This window comes from Chiloscyllium plagiosum, chromosome 38 (assembly GCF_004010195.1).
Source record: "Chiloscyllium plagiosum isolate BGI_BamShark_2017 chromosome 38, ASM401019v2, whole genome shotgun sequence".
In the NCBI taxonomy this organism is placed as follows: domain Eukaryota; kingdom Metazoa; phylum Chordata; class Chondrichthyes; order Orectolobiformes; family Hemiscylliidae; genus Chiloscyllium; species Chiloscyllium plagiosum.
The window spans coordinates 961,813-980,001 of record NC_057747.1 but is presented as its reverse complement, the minus strand read 5'-3'; the positions used below and the strand labels follow the sequence as shown (position 1 = coordinate 980,001).

At 44.4% G+C, this 18,189-nt stretch overlaps 1 protein-coding gene across 4 annotated transcripts in view; it reads left to right on the top strand.

The window, feature by feature from the left end:
- Window positions 1-18,189, top strand: part of LOC122541742 (nuclear factor NF-kappa-B p100 subunit-like) — a 62,227-nt gene that overhangs the window by 13,103 nt on the left and 30,935 nt on the right. For 2 of the 4 annotated variants that reach the window (XM_043678641.1, XM_043678638.1), the window contains exons 2-8: window positions 10,040-10,073; window positions 10,160-10,223; window positions 11,392-11,438; window positions 12,270-12,368; window positions 12,880-13,031; window positions 13,980-14,113; window positions 16,501-16,659. In XM_043678641.1, coding sequence (XP_043534576.1) covers window positions 10,040-10,073; window positions 10,160-10,223; window positions 11,392-11,438; window positions 12,270-12,368; window positions 12,880-13,031; window positions 13,980-14,113; window positions 16,501-16,659 — 689 coding nt within the window. Of the gene's footprint in view, window positions 1-2,231; window positions 2,276-8,010; window positions 8,169-10,039; window positions 10,074-10,159; window positions 10,224-11,391; window positions 11,439-12,269; window positions 12,369-12,879; window positions 13,032-13,979; window positions 14,114-16,500; window positions 16,660-18,189 lie in introns of those variants that run through there. The other 2 variants (XM_043678640.1, XM_043678639.1) reach the window with 2 other exon arrangements.

Genomic DNA, 18,189 nt, shown 5'->3' with positions numbered 1-18,189 from the left:
AGCGTCGAAGAGGTAGCAGCTGCTGCTCCTCTTGACCATTACAGCTGCATTAACTCCGACTGCAGTCCATCTTAAAACAGCAACTCAATAATCAAAAAATACTAAACTTCTTGGAATTGTAACTTCTCCTGATTATGAAATACAAGTGATCTTTTCTTCCTTTTTCTTTTATGGCATTAATGATTATTAAGGTTGTAACCTGGGTCTCAAAGCTTTCTCTGTCTACAAACATTCCCAGGCAGCAAAATTCCTTCAACTCTTAAACACAACGTGAAGCTTCCTCTGCTCTTTTAAAGTGAAAGTAAAGCTGCCTCAACCCAGTTCCCATCAAACAGTCCCAGGTCAGGAACAGCACAAGATTAGATATAGAGTAAAACTCTTGTTACTCCTTTCAACTAAAAGTAAATAGAAAGTCAAGCTTTCTTAACTATCCCCAACAAAACTCCTAGGACAGGGCTAGCACAAGGTAAGATACAAAGTAAAGCTTTCTCTACTCTTGCATACAAAAGTAAAATACCTTTTACTCTTTTAAACTGAAATTAAAGCTCCCTTGGGGTTAGATGCAGCGTAATACAACCTCTACTCTTTTCAAGTGAAAATAAAGCTCACTCTACAGTGCACCAATAAAACACTTCAATGGGATAGCGACTGCACAGACTTGGATACCTCTACACCTTTAAACGAAAAGTTTAATTGTCTCCATCAAACAGTCCAGTGCAAGTACTGCATGTTGTTAGATACTTAGTAAAACTACCTCTACTCTTTAAAACTGGAAAGTAAAGATACCTCTGCTCATTGGAACTGAAAGTAAGGCTCCCTTTGTGCTGTCTCCATCAAATACTCCCAGGACAGGGACAGCTCAGAATTAAATTTATCAGCTCTATCAGAGTTTTCAGGATGGCAGGCTGTTACTAGTCAGTGGTAGTGTTTGGTTTACAACCATTTGTAACCATACATTGGATGTTGGTATTATTTCCAAAATTGCTGATGACATCAAACTGGGTGGGAATATAAGTTATAAGGAGCATCTGAGAAGACATAGATGAAGAGGAATTCCTTCACTCGAACAATCGTAAATCGTTATCTCAGAGGGTTTAGAATGTTTAAGATATAAATCAATAGGTTTCTGGAGATTAATAACATGAAGGCATATGAGACTAATGCAGGAAAACCGTACACAGCGAAAGGATCAACCCTGATCTAGTTGAATGACAGAGTAGGCTTAATGGGCCAAATGGGCTACTGCTGCTCCTGTTCGTATGTTCCCACATTCCCACAAAGGCTGTTTGGGAGTAAATGATGTTAAATGCAGTGGTTATGTGCTGAGCATCTACTCTGTATTGGCCTAGGGGAGGAGGAAGAGTGTCTTAGTGGGGTCTTCGGGTGGCACTGTCATTGTTTCTGAGTTTGGTGGTGGTGGTGGGGGGTCCTGAAAGGAATTCTGAATTGAGGGACATCATGGGGTTGTGTCTTGAGTTGAAGGGGGTCTTAGAGAGTGAGGTCTGACTTTAGGGCTATCATTGGGGTATTATGATTTTAATGGAGTCTTGGTGGGAAGTGAGGTGAATCTGGGTTTGCTGGGGGAAGTTTCTGAAACAATGGAACTGAGTATGACAGGAGCTTTCAGCATGATGTTGCTGATGTGGTGGCCAGGTTCTGTGGAACAGTTATGGGCCCTTCTCCTGAAGGCAAGACTTTATCCTCACCTCAGCCAAACCCAGAAGAAAACAGAAAAAATTCACCTTCCACCCCCTGGGAGATTTCACCGTGGTGCAGCCCAATGCCAACACACCCAGGGGCTGGGGAGAAGTTCCACAGAATGACTTGGCTTTAACAGTGAGCTGACTGAGTAGAATTTGCTTTCCCTGATATCACTTTCACACACGTAGGTGAGGGGGTGTAGGCAAATATTACAAAATAAATTTCACGTTTGTATCAAATGGGACAATTGCTCTCAACACTTTTCCTGGAACAACCAGGAGGTTTATAAGAACAGAGTTTTTGATAAAACTCCCCCATATCTTAGTCTTGCTTTCACATGCGGAGGTGGTAACTAAACAGTCTCCAGACTTTCAAAATATCCAACTACACAAGTACTGCGTCACAGCCACATCCGTCAGGATAGCAATACTCTGGCAGAAGGTGGGGACATGGCAAGTCTCTCTGTCCCAAGGAGGGGTAGTTTTACTGCCTGGAACGTGGTTAAGATCACTGTTGAGCTCAGCTCGTCTTTATGGCTCAGTATGACATAAACGGAGTTTGATATAAAATGCAGGTAAAAATTGCTGATGTTAGGATTTTATTTCTGAAGGTGAATCTGTCTCTGGTGAAACCATTTCCTGTGTGCTTGTTGTGAAAGGTATAGGCTAAGTAGGGTGCAGCCAAACAATAGGAAACTCCTGCTTGATCAGAATCCACATCCTGTTGCTGGTAACCTGGGGGATTTCCTCCTTGTTCAAGCTTCACTCAGCTGCTGCTCAGCACTTCACGGCCGAATTAATCCATCATCAGGCCACAGGCCTCTTCACCCATCCAGCCATATGTTATGTGGTTCCTAAAGTTTATGTGGACATCACTGGTTGGACCAGTGTTTATTGTCCATCCCTAGTTGCCCTTGAGAAGGTGGTGGTGAGCTGCCTTCTTGAACTGTTGTAGTTAACTTGCTGTGGGTTGACCCACAATGGTGTTAGGAAGGGAATTCTGGGATTTTGATCCAGCGACACTGATATATTTCCAAGTCAGGATGGTGAGGAACTTGCAGGTGGTAGTGTTTCCATGTATCTGCTGTCTTTGTGCTTCAGATGGAAGTGGTCATATAACTGGAAAGAAAAACAGATTGCTGGAAAGGCTCAGCAGATCTGACAACATCTGTGCAGAGATCTCAGAGTTAATGTTTTGGGTTTGTGACCATCTCCATTTGCTGTCCAGTTTCCTTCCAAGACCAATATTGTGATCCTGAGCAGATTTGCTCACAGCGACAGTGACCTCTGGTGTGGTCTAACCAAGGCTTTGTTTAGCTGAAGGGTGTAATCTAAATGCCATCATGCACTACCCCAGCCAATCCATGGCTTGAGGCATTGAACACAAATTGCATTCTCTCGTCTCTCAGAGGATGTGTTGGTTACATGGGTTCTCTTAATTTTGGCTGTGAAAGTGAGCACGGGTGGAATGGAACAGGAGCTTCTCTGTGGATGAGAACTTTCCAGAACTTCCTCAGATAGTAGCAGTTCATCATTGCCAGTAAGGAAATATGTTTTTGGATCAGGATCTATCAGTTTCTGTGGCATTGTGCAGACAGCAGAGCAAATTGGTTTCGTTTCTTGCATATCTCAACCCTTTCCAAATGTTTATCCTTATTCTGCAGGTAATCTGCCTCCCTAATAAGGGCTTCCTTCTTCTGATCTCCTCCTGCAAAGTTCTCTTTCAAAATATACCCTTCCAACTGAAAGGTTCCTCAAGGTTGACCTTAGAAGAATGATGTCCTCCAATAGTAATATGCAGACATCTTGGAGCTCTGAATGTTTTGTATTCATTCTAGGACTTTTGGAAATCTGCTGTTACCTTTTGTGTTTCAGTCTCTATGGTTTAGAACATAGAACATAGAACAATACAGCATAGTACAGGCCTTCGGCCCTCAATGTTACGCCAACCTGTAAAACCAATCTGGAGCCCATCTAACCTACATTATTCCATTCTCATCCATATGCCTATCCAGTGACCATTTAAATACCCTTAAAGTTGGTGAGTCTACTACTGTTGCAGGTAGTGCGTTCCACACCCCTACTATCTGAGTAAAGAAACTACCTCTGACACCTGTCCTATATGTATCACCCTTCAATTTAAAGCTATATCCCCTTGTGCTAGTCGTCATCATCCGAGGGAAAAGGGTATCACTGTCCACACTAGCTAACCCTTGATTATCTTATGTCTCAATTAAGTCATCTCTCAACCTTCCTCTCTTTAACGAAAACAGCCTCAGGTCCCTCAGCCTTTCCTCGTAAGACCTTCCCTCCATACCAGACAACATCCTAGTATATCTCCTCTGAATCCTTTCCAAAGCTTCCACATCCTTCCTATAATGTGGTGACCAGAACTGTATACAATACTCCAAGTGCAGCCGCACCAGAGCTTTGTCCAGCTGCAGCATGACCTCATGGTTCCGAAACTCAATCCCTCTACTAATAAAAGCTAACACACCATCTGCTTTCTTAACAACCCTGTCAACCTGGGTGGCAACTTTTAAAGATCTATGTACATGGACATCGAGATCTCTCTGCTCATCTATACTACCAAGAATCTTACCATTAGCCCAGTACACTTTATTCCTGTTACTCCTTCCAAAGTGAATCACCTCACACTTTTCTGCATTAAACTCCATTTGCCACCTTTCAGTCCAGCTCTGCAGCTTATCTATGTCCCTCTATAACACACAACATCCTTTGTCACTATCCACAACTCCACCGACCTTACTAACCCATCCTTCTACGCCCTCATCCAGATCATTTATGAAAATGACAAACAGTAGTGGCCCCAAACAGATTCTTATGGTACACCACTAGTAACTGAACTCCTGGATGAATACTTCCCATCAACCACCAGCCTCTGTCTTCTTTCAGCTAGCCAATTTCTGATCCAAATCACTAAATCACCCTCCATCCCATGCCTCTATTTTGTGGAATAGCCTACCATGGGGAACCTTATCAAACGCCTTACTAAAATCCATATATACCTGTTTGGTTGATGAGGGTAAAGCGGTTGATGTGGTGTATATAGATTGATTTCTCTTTTTACTGCTCCAAGCTAAGATTCCACTTCAAGTTGTTTTGAGGCAATTGGACCTCTCCAACTCTTCGTTATTTGTAACATTTGTGAGTTCCTTTTGATGGTCAATTTTGAAGTTTTTAAAGCAGCTTTCAGCTCTCCAAGCACAGAATTCTCAACCCAGGCTTCATCCACTTTGGAGGTGAGGGGTTTGTTTTCTTGGGTTTTTTATTAGGGCTGTGAACTACATTAACTCTCCTGCTGGGTATCACAAAATGTGCAAAGAGATCAAGTAAAATGCTAACCTTTACTACAATGAGACCATTGGGATTTAACAAATGCTAACTTCAGATGAAAGTTAGCATCTTTTGTGTTTTGCTGGTGTACTCATTAAAAATACTCTCAACTGAGAGTGAACCTGATTGTTGGGCAGAGATCATTTTATTGGTAGTTCAGCTTTGTGCAGACACTTCACAGCTCTGAAAGGATCTTTTGGCTTCAGACTTTTACACCTTCCAACTTTTTAATTCCTGGCTCCTGGTTCTTTCAGTGATTGTTTCCTGACTTTGGTTTTCTTGATCACCTTTACCCCCTTTCCCTGGGTTTCCATCCTAGCTGTTGTAAGCCTTTTTCCACTCTCCTGATACCAAACCTGATCTGGGATTGAGCTTCTCTCCTTCAGCCCTACTACTGTCCAGACCTTCCTTTATTGTAGCCAGAGGTGTCCCCTTATAGATGACTGCAACCCATCACGACCTTGTTGCTGATTTGGAGCAAGTGTCAAGAGTAACCAGCGTCATCAACACCTACTGAGAGGGTGTTGGCCATCTTGGCATTCAAAATGTACACTCCACTTGATTAGCTCCTTGTAGTTGTTGACACACCTCTTGCTGCACCACTCCTGAGGTTTGAACTTCTTCACTAAGTCTGTCAAGTTCATCTCGATTTTCTTTGTGCATCATTATCAACATGCGATGTGTACAATTGGCCTCAGCCCCTGCAACTTCCATCCCACCTTCAATATTTCTGACTCTGTGAGATGTAATTTTGCACACATTTGAAGATCTTATTCAAAGACTATAATCCGGGTGGTGTGGATATAGTGGAAGATGTCTAATTATTTTAAGCTTTGTTTGCTTTCATTGGTGATTGAACTAGGGTCAGGTGTTGTTCCTGTGTCCAGCCTACTAAACTGCAGCTAACTGCAGCTGTAGTTGCTGCCTTTCTTTGGTTAGCTTTGTGAAACTCCTCCTCCCATTAACTTATTTCAGCAAAGGGATGCTCCATGGTGTCCCCTAATGTTGGGCCATCTATAGAAAGCCGTGGTCTGTCCTTAATGTTCGGTATTGAGGTTGTGACATGATCCGCCTCTCTCTGAGCCCTCATGGCCCTCTAAGATACTGATTGGTTCAAGCTCCTACCTATGGGGGCCAGAATGATGCTGACCACAATCTGCCTTTTCTGAGTTCTCCTTCCTTCCTCATCCACGCATTTCCATTTGGCCCCGGTTCCTTGGGTCTGGTCACCACTGCAGCCATGTGGCAACACTTATGTCTGAGCATTAACTATCTTTGTTAACACAGCTATTTACAAGATGAGATAAAAGAGGATATCTTAGAAGTTCCTTGAACTAAAGGGATCAAAAGGTCCAAGGAGAAAGTGAGCACAGACGACAGAGTTGAATGACCAGCTATGATCATGTTGAATGGTAGAGTAGGGTCGTGGTGACAAATGGTCTGCTCCTATTTTCTGTGGTTCTATGAAGCTCACAGACTCGAGCCTCAGTTTCACTGTGACGTCGCTCCTTGCAAACGTGCTCAGTAGCTATTCCTCAGCTGTAGGTGTTAACCCTTTCCTCCCTAGAATCAGTGTCTCTCATCCCTGCAGGAATTGGTAAAGAGATAAGGAAATTGGGGAAGTGTATGCGTGGCTAAAGCAGCAATGTTGGGAAGATGGATTCAATTTTGTGGGGCACTTGCATCAGTATTCGGACAGGAACTACACAAAGTACAGTTCAGCACAGGAGTACGCCCATTGGCCCAGAAAGGCTGCTCTAACACATGATGGCTTTCAAAACTTAAAGCCTTTTGCGTCTCCTGTCTGTATTCCTGCCTCTTCATGTATCGATCAAGATGCCTCTGAAATGTTGTTGTTACATCTGCCTCCCCCACCTTCTCTGGCAATGCATTCCAGGCACTGGCCACCCTCTGTGTAAAAACCTGCCTTTCACATCTCCTTTCAACTTACCCCTTTTACCTTAAACTCACAATATCATTGGGAGGGATCCACCTGAACTTACCTGGGACTAATGTCCTGGAGAAAAGGGTAAACAGAGGTGGTAAACTTTAAACCAGCAAATGGTGGAAGAGGGCAGTTTCAAAATCAAGTAACATAACCAAGAGTAAAGAAACAGCCAGGAATTCTATTTCGGATATGGCAGGAAATGACAAAATTATAAGCTGTAAAACAATTGGTGGGGCTGCAGCTGGAATGCTGTGCAGTTCTAATCGCCACACTGTCGAAAGGATGTGATTGCCTGGAGACGGTACAAAGGAGATTCACCAGGATGTCGCCTGGGATGAGAAGTCTCACTTGTGAGGAGAGACTGTGTGGGCTGGGTTTGTTTCCCCTGGAGCAGAGGAGGGAATCTGATTGAGGAATACAAAATTATGACAGAGACAGACAAAGTAAATCATGAGAATCTCTTTCCCCGTGGTAGATCAGAGGGTTCAAGTTTAAGGTGAGTAAGTTGTTTAAATGAGATCTGAGAAAATTTATTTTTCACTGAGAGGTGGTAGAAATATGGAACATACTGCCTGAGAGAATAGTGGAGGCAGATACTCTGACAACATTTAAGAAGCATCTGGACGAGCATTTAAAATGCAAGGGCAGAATAGGCTATGGACCAAGTTCAGGTAAATGGGATTTGTGCAGTTTGATGTTGTCAATAGAGATAGTGGGCTGAAGGGCCTATTTCTATGTTGTAAACTCCATGGTGTCTCATGTTTGTATCTGTTCACTATGTAGAAAGAATCCTGTGGTCTTCTTTCTATGTCCAATGTTCTTGCCCCACACTTGCCACTATTCAGCACAGTCACTACCTCTTCGGAATACGGCAAGTTGCAAACATGGGACAGTGTAACAGACTGTCTTTAGTAGTCATGAGGACTGAACCTCCGCCCCCTCAGCCGTCTGCCAGGGGTTTCAGCCAATCAAATGCTAACAGGAAGTAACAACAGTCAGTCAAAATGACAACTGCAGCTTGGGCACAGTCTTTAAAATGATGAAGACTGACCTGGAACAAAATCATTGTGGTTCAGTTCACAAACAGCTTGTATCCTCAGTCTCTTCACAGGAAGCATTATCAAACATCAAGCTGCATAAGGAAATAGTAGAACAGGAAAGAGGTAGGTTTATAAAGACCATCTTTTAAGGAAGTGGCGAGGTTGGCAGAGACTCCTAGAGTTTGCGGCCCAGGCATCTGAAGGCATAGCTACCAAAAGCAGAACAAGGAAAATGGAGAATGTAGTAAAGGCCAAAAATAGAAACTAGCAATGACCTCAGAACATCATGGGTCTGGAGGAATTTCCTGAGATAGAGAAGAGTGTGGCCTGAGGAACACTTGAAAGGAAGAACTTGAATTTTAGAATTGGCGAACTGAGAGGCAGTCTGGTTAGTGAGTAAGAGCTAATGCATGAGTAGGACTCAGCATGAGTTAGGACACAGTGAACAGTATTCTGAATGAGCTGAAGTTTGAGGTTGTTTACAAGAATTGTTCCAGGAATGAGAAACTTCAGTGATGTGGATAGATTGAAGAGGTTGGAGAGAAGAAAGCTAAGACGAGATCAGATTGATGCTTTCAAAATCACAAACAGACTGAATACAGTATATGGGAAGAAATTGTCCCCACTCATGAAAGGAACAAGAATGAGAGGGCATAGTTTGAAAGTGAGGTGCAAAAGAAGCAAGAGTGATGTGAGAAAATATGGTTTCTCAGAAAACATTTTCACACAGCGAGTAGTCAGAGTCTGGAACGCACTGCCTGGAAATGTGGTGGAGGCAAATTCAATTGAGGCATTCAAGAGGACATTGGATGTTTATTGGATGGAAATCATGTACGGGGATTTGGGGAAAAGGCAGGAGATTGGCACAGAATGATTCTGATTTTGAAAAAATGATGCAGTTCTTCAGCGTCATAATTCTGTGATTCTGTTTATGGTGGGGAGTAGTCACTGGCCACTGAAACATTTGAGTGTAGGTGTGAGGAAAGCAATGATGCAAATTTCAGGACCTGACAAGCCCGGGCAGAGACCAGTTAGGTTGGGACGGCATGGTGACGCAGTTAGCACTGCTGCCTCACAGCACCAAGGCCCGATTCGATTCCTGTCTCGGGCAACTGTTTTGTGTGGAGTTTGCATATTCTCCCCATGTGCGCGTGGGTTTCCTCTGGGTGCTCCGGTTTCCTCCCACAATCTAAAGATGTGCAGGTCAGGTGAATTGGCCATGATAAATTGCCAAGTCAAGAGTAAATATAGGGTAAGGGAATGGTTACTCTTCGGAGGGTCAATGTGGACTTGTTGGGCCGAAAGGCCTGTTTTCATACAGTAGGGAATCTAATCTAAGTATTCTCTGATGATGAGCTGCTTTGTCTCTCCATACAGGTGAGAGATACCTATTAAATTAAGTGTTTTATATTGTATCAAAATTTATAGGCAGGAGGTGGTTTTGAGATGTCTATTGACAAGATGGAACACTAAAGCCTCAATCTATTCAGTTAAGATTTGATCTCCTTACTGTGAGAATGTTATGGGCCATGTGAATGTTTCCTTATCAAACTTACAGCGACAGCAGGAAAGCCTTCAGAAAGACTGCAGAGCTCCTGTGGAGGGAACAAAAATTCCAATAATTCTGGCTAACATGGTTAGAGGGTCAGTAGTGAGAGAGTGCCGTATTGGTGGAGGGTCGGTACTGAGTCAGTGCTGCAGTATTGGAGGGTCAGTACTGAGGGAGTGCTGCACTGTTGTCGGATCAATATTGAGGGAGCCCTGCAGTGTCAGAGGATCAGTACTGAGGGAGCACTGCACTGTTAGAGGATCAGTACTGAGTCACCTGACTTCACCTGATGAAAGAACAGCCCTTGTGATTTCAAATACACCTGTTGGACTATAACCTGGTGTTGTGTGACTTCTAGGGTTTACAGTGGCAGAGTGCTGGGTGTCTGAATGTGAGAAAGTTGGTGCGGCTTTCTAGTGATAGCAATTCTCTGTGTTGTTTTCAGGATGGACGATACATACAGTCTTGGAACACGAGATGTAAGTACAGCGCCATGTTTGAACGAATCCTGCTCTGCCTCTGCAGCCAGCACATTGCTGACTATGATCACTATCTTTATTCTCAGGGAGGCAATGATTTTGGACAACTGGACCTCAACCTGCTGAATACCGAAGCTGCACTCAGTTCATGTAAGTGGGCTCTGGGGGTTGGGGAGGTGGAGGCACTGAGGAAATGTTGAGCATCAGTCTGATCCGGGGTGGAATCTGTACCCCTGAATACAGGGCTCTGGAACCGCAGGCCTGTGTTCAGTGTGAGGTGGCCATGGGAGGTATAATGCGGTGGCAGGGGTTGTGGCAGTTGGTACTTTGAGTATCAGGGTCCATATTTTGGGTGTGGGGATGGGAATCTGTATTTTGAGTGTGGGGTCTGAATTTTGAGTTTAGGGATTCTGTATTTTGAATGTGGGGGTGAGGTCCATATTTTCAGTGTGAAAGTGTAAGGGGGAGTGAGAGAGTTCAGGGTTGGCATTGTATTTTGAGTGTGGGGATAGGAGTACGTGTTTTAAGTATGAGGGTGGGGAGTTCTAGATTTTGGCTGTATGGGGTCTATATTTTGAGTTAGTGCAGGGTGTGAGATCTGCATTTTGTGAGGGGCGGTGAAATAACTCCTCAGAGGCTGTTATCCTGTCATCATGTAACCCTTTATTTACGCAAAGAGTACCCTTGACACTGATCCAGCTAATTGAGTGAACAGAACCTCAGGACTCCTTAATTTGATTAGATTAGATTCCCTACAGTGTGGAAACAGGCCCTTCGGCCAAACAAGTCCACATTGACCCTCCGAAGAGTAACCCACCCAAACCCATTTCCCTCTGACTAATGCACCTAACTATGGGCAATTTAGCACAGCCAATTCACCTGACCTGTACATCTTTTGGGATTGTGGGAGGAAACCGGAACACCTGGAGGAAACCCACGCAGACATGGGGAGAATGTGCAAACTCCACACAGAGTCGCCCGTGGCTGGAATCAAACCCAGATCCCTGGCGCTATGAGGCTGCAGTGCTAACCCCTGAGCCACTGTGCTGCCCCTCCACTGTGCTTCCCATGTCAGCCAGAGCTCCCTGATTCGGGCTGTTAATCTGGTGCAATCAGAGAGTTCATATTCTGAGGTCCACCTGCTGAGCTTGTTAAAATCACTACAGTGGGGTGTGAGTGAGGGTGCTTTGAGAGGGTGTGGTGTGGAGGAACTCTGTAATTCAGTGATATTGAGTGACTGGGGCTTGGGGAATTGACGGGGTAGGGAGCAGGCTCAGGTGAAAGTCTTGCTGAAGCTGTGACTCCTCTTGTCTTCCAGATCCAGCAGTTGGCCCCTTCCTGGCCATTACAGAACAACCGAAGCAGGTAAATCCAACCCTCCCTCTCACAGAAAATTGTCCTATTCCCATGGGATCTTTTGCTCATTTCAGTCTGTAACCACAGGATACAGACCATTCTGCACAACAATTTCTCTCTGTCAACTTGATCAAAACCTTGGATTAATTTGAAAACCTCACAAATCTTCCCCCACCACACCCCGCTACAGCCTTCTCTGTTTAGTGGGACCACTGTGGCTCCTTGAATCTGTCAGAGGTTCCTCATTTCTGGTACCTTCCTCGTAAATTTCCTATTCACCCTGTCCACCTTGACATTGTTCCTGAAGAGTGGAGCCCAGCATTGCCTGAAATATTCTAGCTGTGGCTGACCTGGTAAACTTAATGGTTCAGCATCAGGTCCTTGCTTTTGGACACACTGCATCTATGTATAAAACTATCTGCTCTTGACCAGTCTTGTCAACTTGTTCTGGAACCTTAAGTAATTGGTGTGCACCTATCCCCAAGCTTCTGTGTTCCTGGTCCCTCTTCAAACTGCGCCATTTCTTTTTATGGTGTCTCCTTGTTCTTCTGACCAAAATTTCTCGCTTCACACTTCTCTGCAAGAAATTTAATGTCTTCCCATTTCACCAAGTTGTCTTTGTCCTAAAGTCCATTACCACCCTCCTCTTGGGTCTTCCCTGCATTTCCAAGTTTCACGAAGGGTCACTGGGCCCGAAACGTTAACTCTGCTTTCTCTCCACTGATGCTGCCAAACCTGCAGCGTTTCTTCAGCAAGTTGAGTTTTTGTTTCCAAGCTTGATGTCATTGGTGAACGTTGATAGTCTGCTCTCTGTGACAACCTGCCATGTGTTTGATGCAGAGAGGATTCCGATTCCGTTATGGCTGTGAAGGGCCTTCCCACGGGGGCCTGCCTGGAGCATCCAGCGAGAAGAATCGCAAGACATACCCAACCGTAAAGGTCAGAGTGTGAAGCACATTGAGAGGACAGAGCATGGGGGGAGACTTTGAGGGGGTAAAGGACAGAGTATGAGAATCATTTAGAGAGAGCAAAAGGGCAGAGCGCATGTGAGAGGTGTGTGGAGAATGTGTGAAAATCATTTAGAGAGAGCAAAAGTCAGAGACTATGTGAGAAGTGTTTGGAGAGTATGTGAGAATCATTTAGAGATGGCACAGGTCAGTGTGTGTGACAGGCATTTACAGAGGGCAAAGGTTAGTGTGGAGCAACTAAGAGAGCAAAGGTCAATGTATGAGAGGAGCATTGAGAGGAGGGAAAAGGTCAGAGTATGTGATGAGCATTTACAGAAGACAAAGATTAATGTGTGCATGAGGAGCAGCTCAGAGGGCAAAGGTCAGAGTGTGAGTGGAGAATTATGAGGAGGGCAAAGGTCAGAGTGTGTGAGGAACATTGAAGGGAGGACAAATGTTAGAGTGATTTCTTTTATTGAATTGAATGTTTAATTTTGCCACAGATTTTTAATTACACTGGGAATGCAAAGATTGTTGTGCAGCTAGTGACAGCCAAAGACCCTCCTAAACTACATGCTCACAGCCTGGTTGGGAAACAATGTACTGATGATGGAGTCTGTATCGTACAAGTGGGTCCCAAGGACATGACTGCACAGTAAGTTCACAAGCGCTGAGACTCATCCCAGCTCAACCTGGATTCTGCAGGTGAAATGCACTAAGGCCCATTATAACAGGCCACTTCAGCTTTCAGAAAGTGACAAGGATAAAATAAATCAAAAAAGGAAGAGCTCAGTCCAAAGATGTGCGGGTCAGGTGAATTGGCCATGCTAAATTGCCCGTAGTGTTAGGTAAGGGGTAAATGTAGGGGTATGGGTGGGTTGCACTTCGGCGGATCGGTGTGGACTTGTTGGGCCGAAGGGCCTGTAATGTAATCTAATCTAAACTCAAATTTATATAATCCTATTTAAGATTTATGAACCAGGGTGTGTCACAAATTCTTATAAAGTATAGTCACTACACTAATGTAATTCAAAAGGTTCCTTTGAGAGTTCTTGTCACCTTCATCTTAAACACCATATTTTGACATTTTTCTCCTGATTCTAGATTTATGTAGTATTTATATATTCACTTTTGTTGTTATATCCTCCAGGCCTTGGAGCCAAAAGCTAGTATGGGATTAGCGTGGGCTGATCTTTGGCCAACACCTGCAGGATGGGTCAAATGGTCTCTTGTGCTGTGAATGTTTATATGTCTATATACCATGTCACTCAGATCACTCGCCTCAGCGTTCTGAAGCCTCTCTCCAATTAAACAGTATTCAACTTGTCTATTTGTCTGCCGAAGTGGAAAGCTTGGCATTTTCCCCACGTTACACTCTATCTACCAAATTTATCTTCAACCGTTTAAGGTGCCTGTATTTCTCTGGAGATCCTTTTTATCCTCCTCGCAACTTCTTTTCCTCACCATTTGTGGCTTTTCAACAAATTTGACTACATTAAATTTTTAAGAGTGTTAAGAGAATGTAGCAAGGAGGACAGCAGAAAGCACAGCCCACAGATGTGTATTGTTCAGGACACTCAACCTCTCTACTCTTGTTCTCTAGGTTTACTAACCTGGGTATTCTGCACGTCACAAAGAAGAATGTTCCGGATGTCCTGTTTGACAGGTTATTTAATGAGACATACCAGCGCAATCCTTTGGACAGAAAAAACTTTCTGAACAAGGCCATTCTATCAGGTGAGGATGGCCATTGCAGGAACATAGAGAAGCCACTTTGACATTACCCCAGGCATTGTTTGGAACTCTACTTTCTGTAGCGGCCCTTTTTATTTATCGGGGTGTTTGTAGGTAGATTCTGAGCATAAAAGCAACAAATAAGGCAGGAAGAAATACACTGGGATAATGTGAGCAGGGTGCCAGCATTTGAACATTGACCCCCACAGGAACTGAGTTGAGTTGTTGATGTATGGAGGAGTGTGTCAGGAGCATTCAGGACAGGGTCAGTCCCAGCAATTGTGGAGCGTTCGAGAGGACAGAGCAACAAACCCATGGTTCGTAGGCAGATATATTCTTACTCGATGTGCCAAAACAGATACAGAGAGGAGGGCTCTTCTAGTGCTGTGGTAATGTCTCTACCTCTAAGTCAGAAGGCGAAAGTGAGGACTGCAGATGCTGGAGATGATGAAGGGCTTTTGCCCAAAACGTCGATTTTCCTGCTCCTCAGATGCTGCCTGACCTGCTCTGCTTTTCCAGCACCACTCTAATCTTGACTCTAAGTCAGAAGGCCTGAGTTCATGTCCCATCTGCTCCAGAGCTGTGTAATAATATCTCTGAGCAGGTTGCTGAAAAAATGTTATATATAGAGTCATAGATAGACAGGATCTGTCTGAGTTGAGAGTGTGGTGCTGGAAAACCATAGCAGGTCAGGCAGCATCCGAGAAGCAGGAAAATCGACATTTTGGTTATAAGTCCTTCATCAGGAATCAGCCTTTCCTGATGAAGGGCTTATGCCCGAAATGTCGATTCTTCAGCTTCTCGAATGCTGCCTGACCTGTTGTGCTTTTCAAGCATCATACTCTCAACTCTGATCGCCAGCACCTGCAGTCCTCATTTTCTCCTAGGATCTATCTGAGGTCTGTTGACTGTGGAACCCAGGGAAATAGTTTATGAAACAAACCATTGAAAATTGAGATGAGGAAGAATTTCATTGTGCACATTATGGTGAATTTTTGCAATTATTTCTCCCAGAGAAATGTGGAAGCTTAATTTTTGAGCAAGTTAAAGGCAGGAATCAATAGTGTTCTGAAGACGAATGATATCACAGGATTTGCTGATAACATGAGATGATCAACCCTTATCTGGAATGGTGGGGTAGGCTTGATGGGCTGATTAGCCTACACCTATTCCTATGTTCCAAATCAGTTATATTGAACAACACAAAAGAAGGGTCACTCTGTCTACCTGGTTCAAACTGGTGTCCTGCCCACAAGTAAATCATCTGAAACACACTTAGTTCCTATCCATTGAAAATTGAGATGAGGAAGAATTTCATTGTGCACATTATGGTGAATTTTTGCAATTATTTCTCCCAGAGAAATGTGGTGTCCTGCCCACAAGTAAATCATCTGAAACACACTTAGTTCCTATCTTCCAACCAGCCTGGTTTTACCTTCACCCCCTGTCCAATCTAACCTTCTCATTGACCTGTGCCATGGCCATGAACAGAAAGCTCCAGGAATTTGAAAGCCTCAGTTTGAGAGGACGTGAGATGGGCTTTGATCTCTTGGTGAAGTTCTTTGTGCAGGGCAGGTCTCAGCGAGAAAGAAACCTGAGAATAACCAAATAAAACCTAAGTTCTGGGCTGGATCAGCTGCATAATCAATAACTTGGAAGCTGGGAACATGGGAGGAGCTGCCAGAGGGCTGAATGGCCTCTGTCTTGGGTATGTAGCATTCTCATCCTGACAGTATTTATTAAACTGCTGACATTTACAATCTCTCAAAACAAGCAATTGGCCTACAGGCTTGAGGGGACTTGGACAGGGTGGATTCTGAGAGAGTGCCTCCCCACTCCCCGATGTTGGAGAGGGAGTAACTAGAGGTCATAGTTTAAATACAAGCGGTCTCCCATTTAAAATAGAAATTAGAATTGTTTTCCTGTGAAAGTGGTGAGGGTGAGTTAGACTAGGTTTTGATTGATAAGGGAGTCATAGGTAATGGGGGCAGACTGGAAAGGAGAATGAAGGCTTAACCAGATCAGTCATGATCATATTGAACAGCAGAGCATCCTTCAGGGGCTGAAGGGCCTACTCATGCTTCTAAATCCTATGTTCCTGTATGTAAACACGATGGAACACAAGATTCTGCCAAACAGACACACCAAGGCACTGAAAACTGACACTTTAATTGTTAACTTGGCATGTACTGATGAACAAAGATAGATTCTCATAGGGATTAGGATTACCTTCTGGGAAATTGGTTTTATTATCGGTGAATTGTGACTGACTGATAAAACAGTGCTTCAGTTACTGAGGGGCTGCTGGGTTACACAACACTGACACCAAGAGTTTCATGTACATTTATATGTGGGTATTAATAACCAACAATGACTCTCTTTAAAACCAGCTCAAGAAGCACAGCAGTTTCGCCAAGAGTCTGAGCAATTAGCCAAGGAGATGGATCTGAGCGTTGTGAGGCTGCAGTTCACAGCTTACCTCCCTGACAGTGACGGCATGTATACACGGCCACTTGAATCTGTCATCTCTGACCCCATCTTCGACAGCAGTAAGTAATGGGGCAGTGTGTGTGGGGTGGGGTTAACAATGCGTGAGGGTGTGGAACAATGCGTTGCGGGGGATGGGTGGGGCGACAGTGTGACCAGCAAGGTCAGTCCTGTTCAAGTTGGAAAACACTGGTCTTTCTGACAGTTAAAATGTACACAACCAGAAGGAATTTGCCCCAGCGTGTGTGTTTGTCCTTAATGCTACCGTGTTACTTCAATCACAAAGTTACTTCACACATCAGGAGGGTATTCGTCCCAAGTGCAGCTGTGAGCCAGTGCAGAGAAAGTTCCGGAAGGTTCACAATCAATCAACGCAGTGTTTACAATGCCTAGGAACGGCTTTGGTGGTCACTGGGTGATTCCCAGTGAACAGGTCACACTTGGATAGGGTGCAGGGAGGGGAGGAGATGAGGGAACCAGTAACCTGCCCCTGGATGGGGGGGGAGAGCAGCCAGTAAGTTGCCTAGTTTCACACAGGGAAGGGCGCCATTGGCATGGCCACACTCTCCATTGCAATCGATGTGAGAGTAAAGCAAGGGATACCTTTAGGGGCCCTTCACTGTTTCTATTTGATCACTGAGTACCACAAGTGCCTTGAACACAAGTCTTTGCTGTTGAGCCATTCCCTACTGGGGATTAGATGGGGATTACCCATCCAGATTGACCCATTGGGGATGGGAACTGAGGGCACTTCCTAGCAGATAGCTGCCAAGAGTCATTCATTCTGAAAACGGATGGGCAGTAGAGGTCTGCTCTTGGCCAGTGATGGCTGGTCACCGCAACTGGACACTGCTCCACCTGGCCCCACCCTGACAGCCAACTGTCACTGGACCATTAGTGGGCCCTTGAGGCTAGTGCAGAGAGTGGCAGCTGGCCCAGCCTCCATGCCCAAGGCTATGCAAAACACTGGAGCCCAATTCATCAGTGTGCTAACCAATGGGAATGGGTCTGAGCACTAAGCCATGAAACCAAACGTTCACTGCAAATTGGAAAGTAAAATGATTGGTTTTTTTTAAAGAAAAGTTTTAAATCAGCATCTGTTGCTGTAACAATTATTGACGTTTCATTGTAACTGTACAAAGAAATCTCACTGAGAATTTCATAATGGAGAATAGATATTCTAGGGGGGAATGAGGGGGAGAGAGAGAGGTGACGGAAGAGAGAATGGTTTGAAGATTGGAGGTGGATTAAGCGGGGGAGGGGAAGGTGAAGCAATGTAGAGACTCCGTATGAGCTCAGTCACTGGGGAAATGCTGAGGTTGCTTTGTCTGCAGGATGCAGGGGGATACACACCTCAATAGTTAGCAACCCCAGCTTGGGAAGGCCTTGGAGAGATCTGAACACCATGAGAAAGATTCCTGGAGTCAGTGTACACGGCTTTAGTGGCCCAGTACAGCTCATTGAGAATAGCTGTTTGGGTAAAATCCTCAGGTGATCCATTCCAGACAAGTCATAATTTGTTTGTGATTAAGGGGAAGGGTAGGATGTGAGTTGAGAATTTGATGGATTGTGGAAGGAGGATTCGGCAGGAG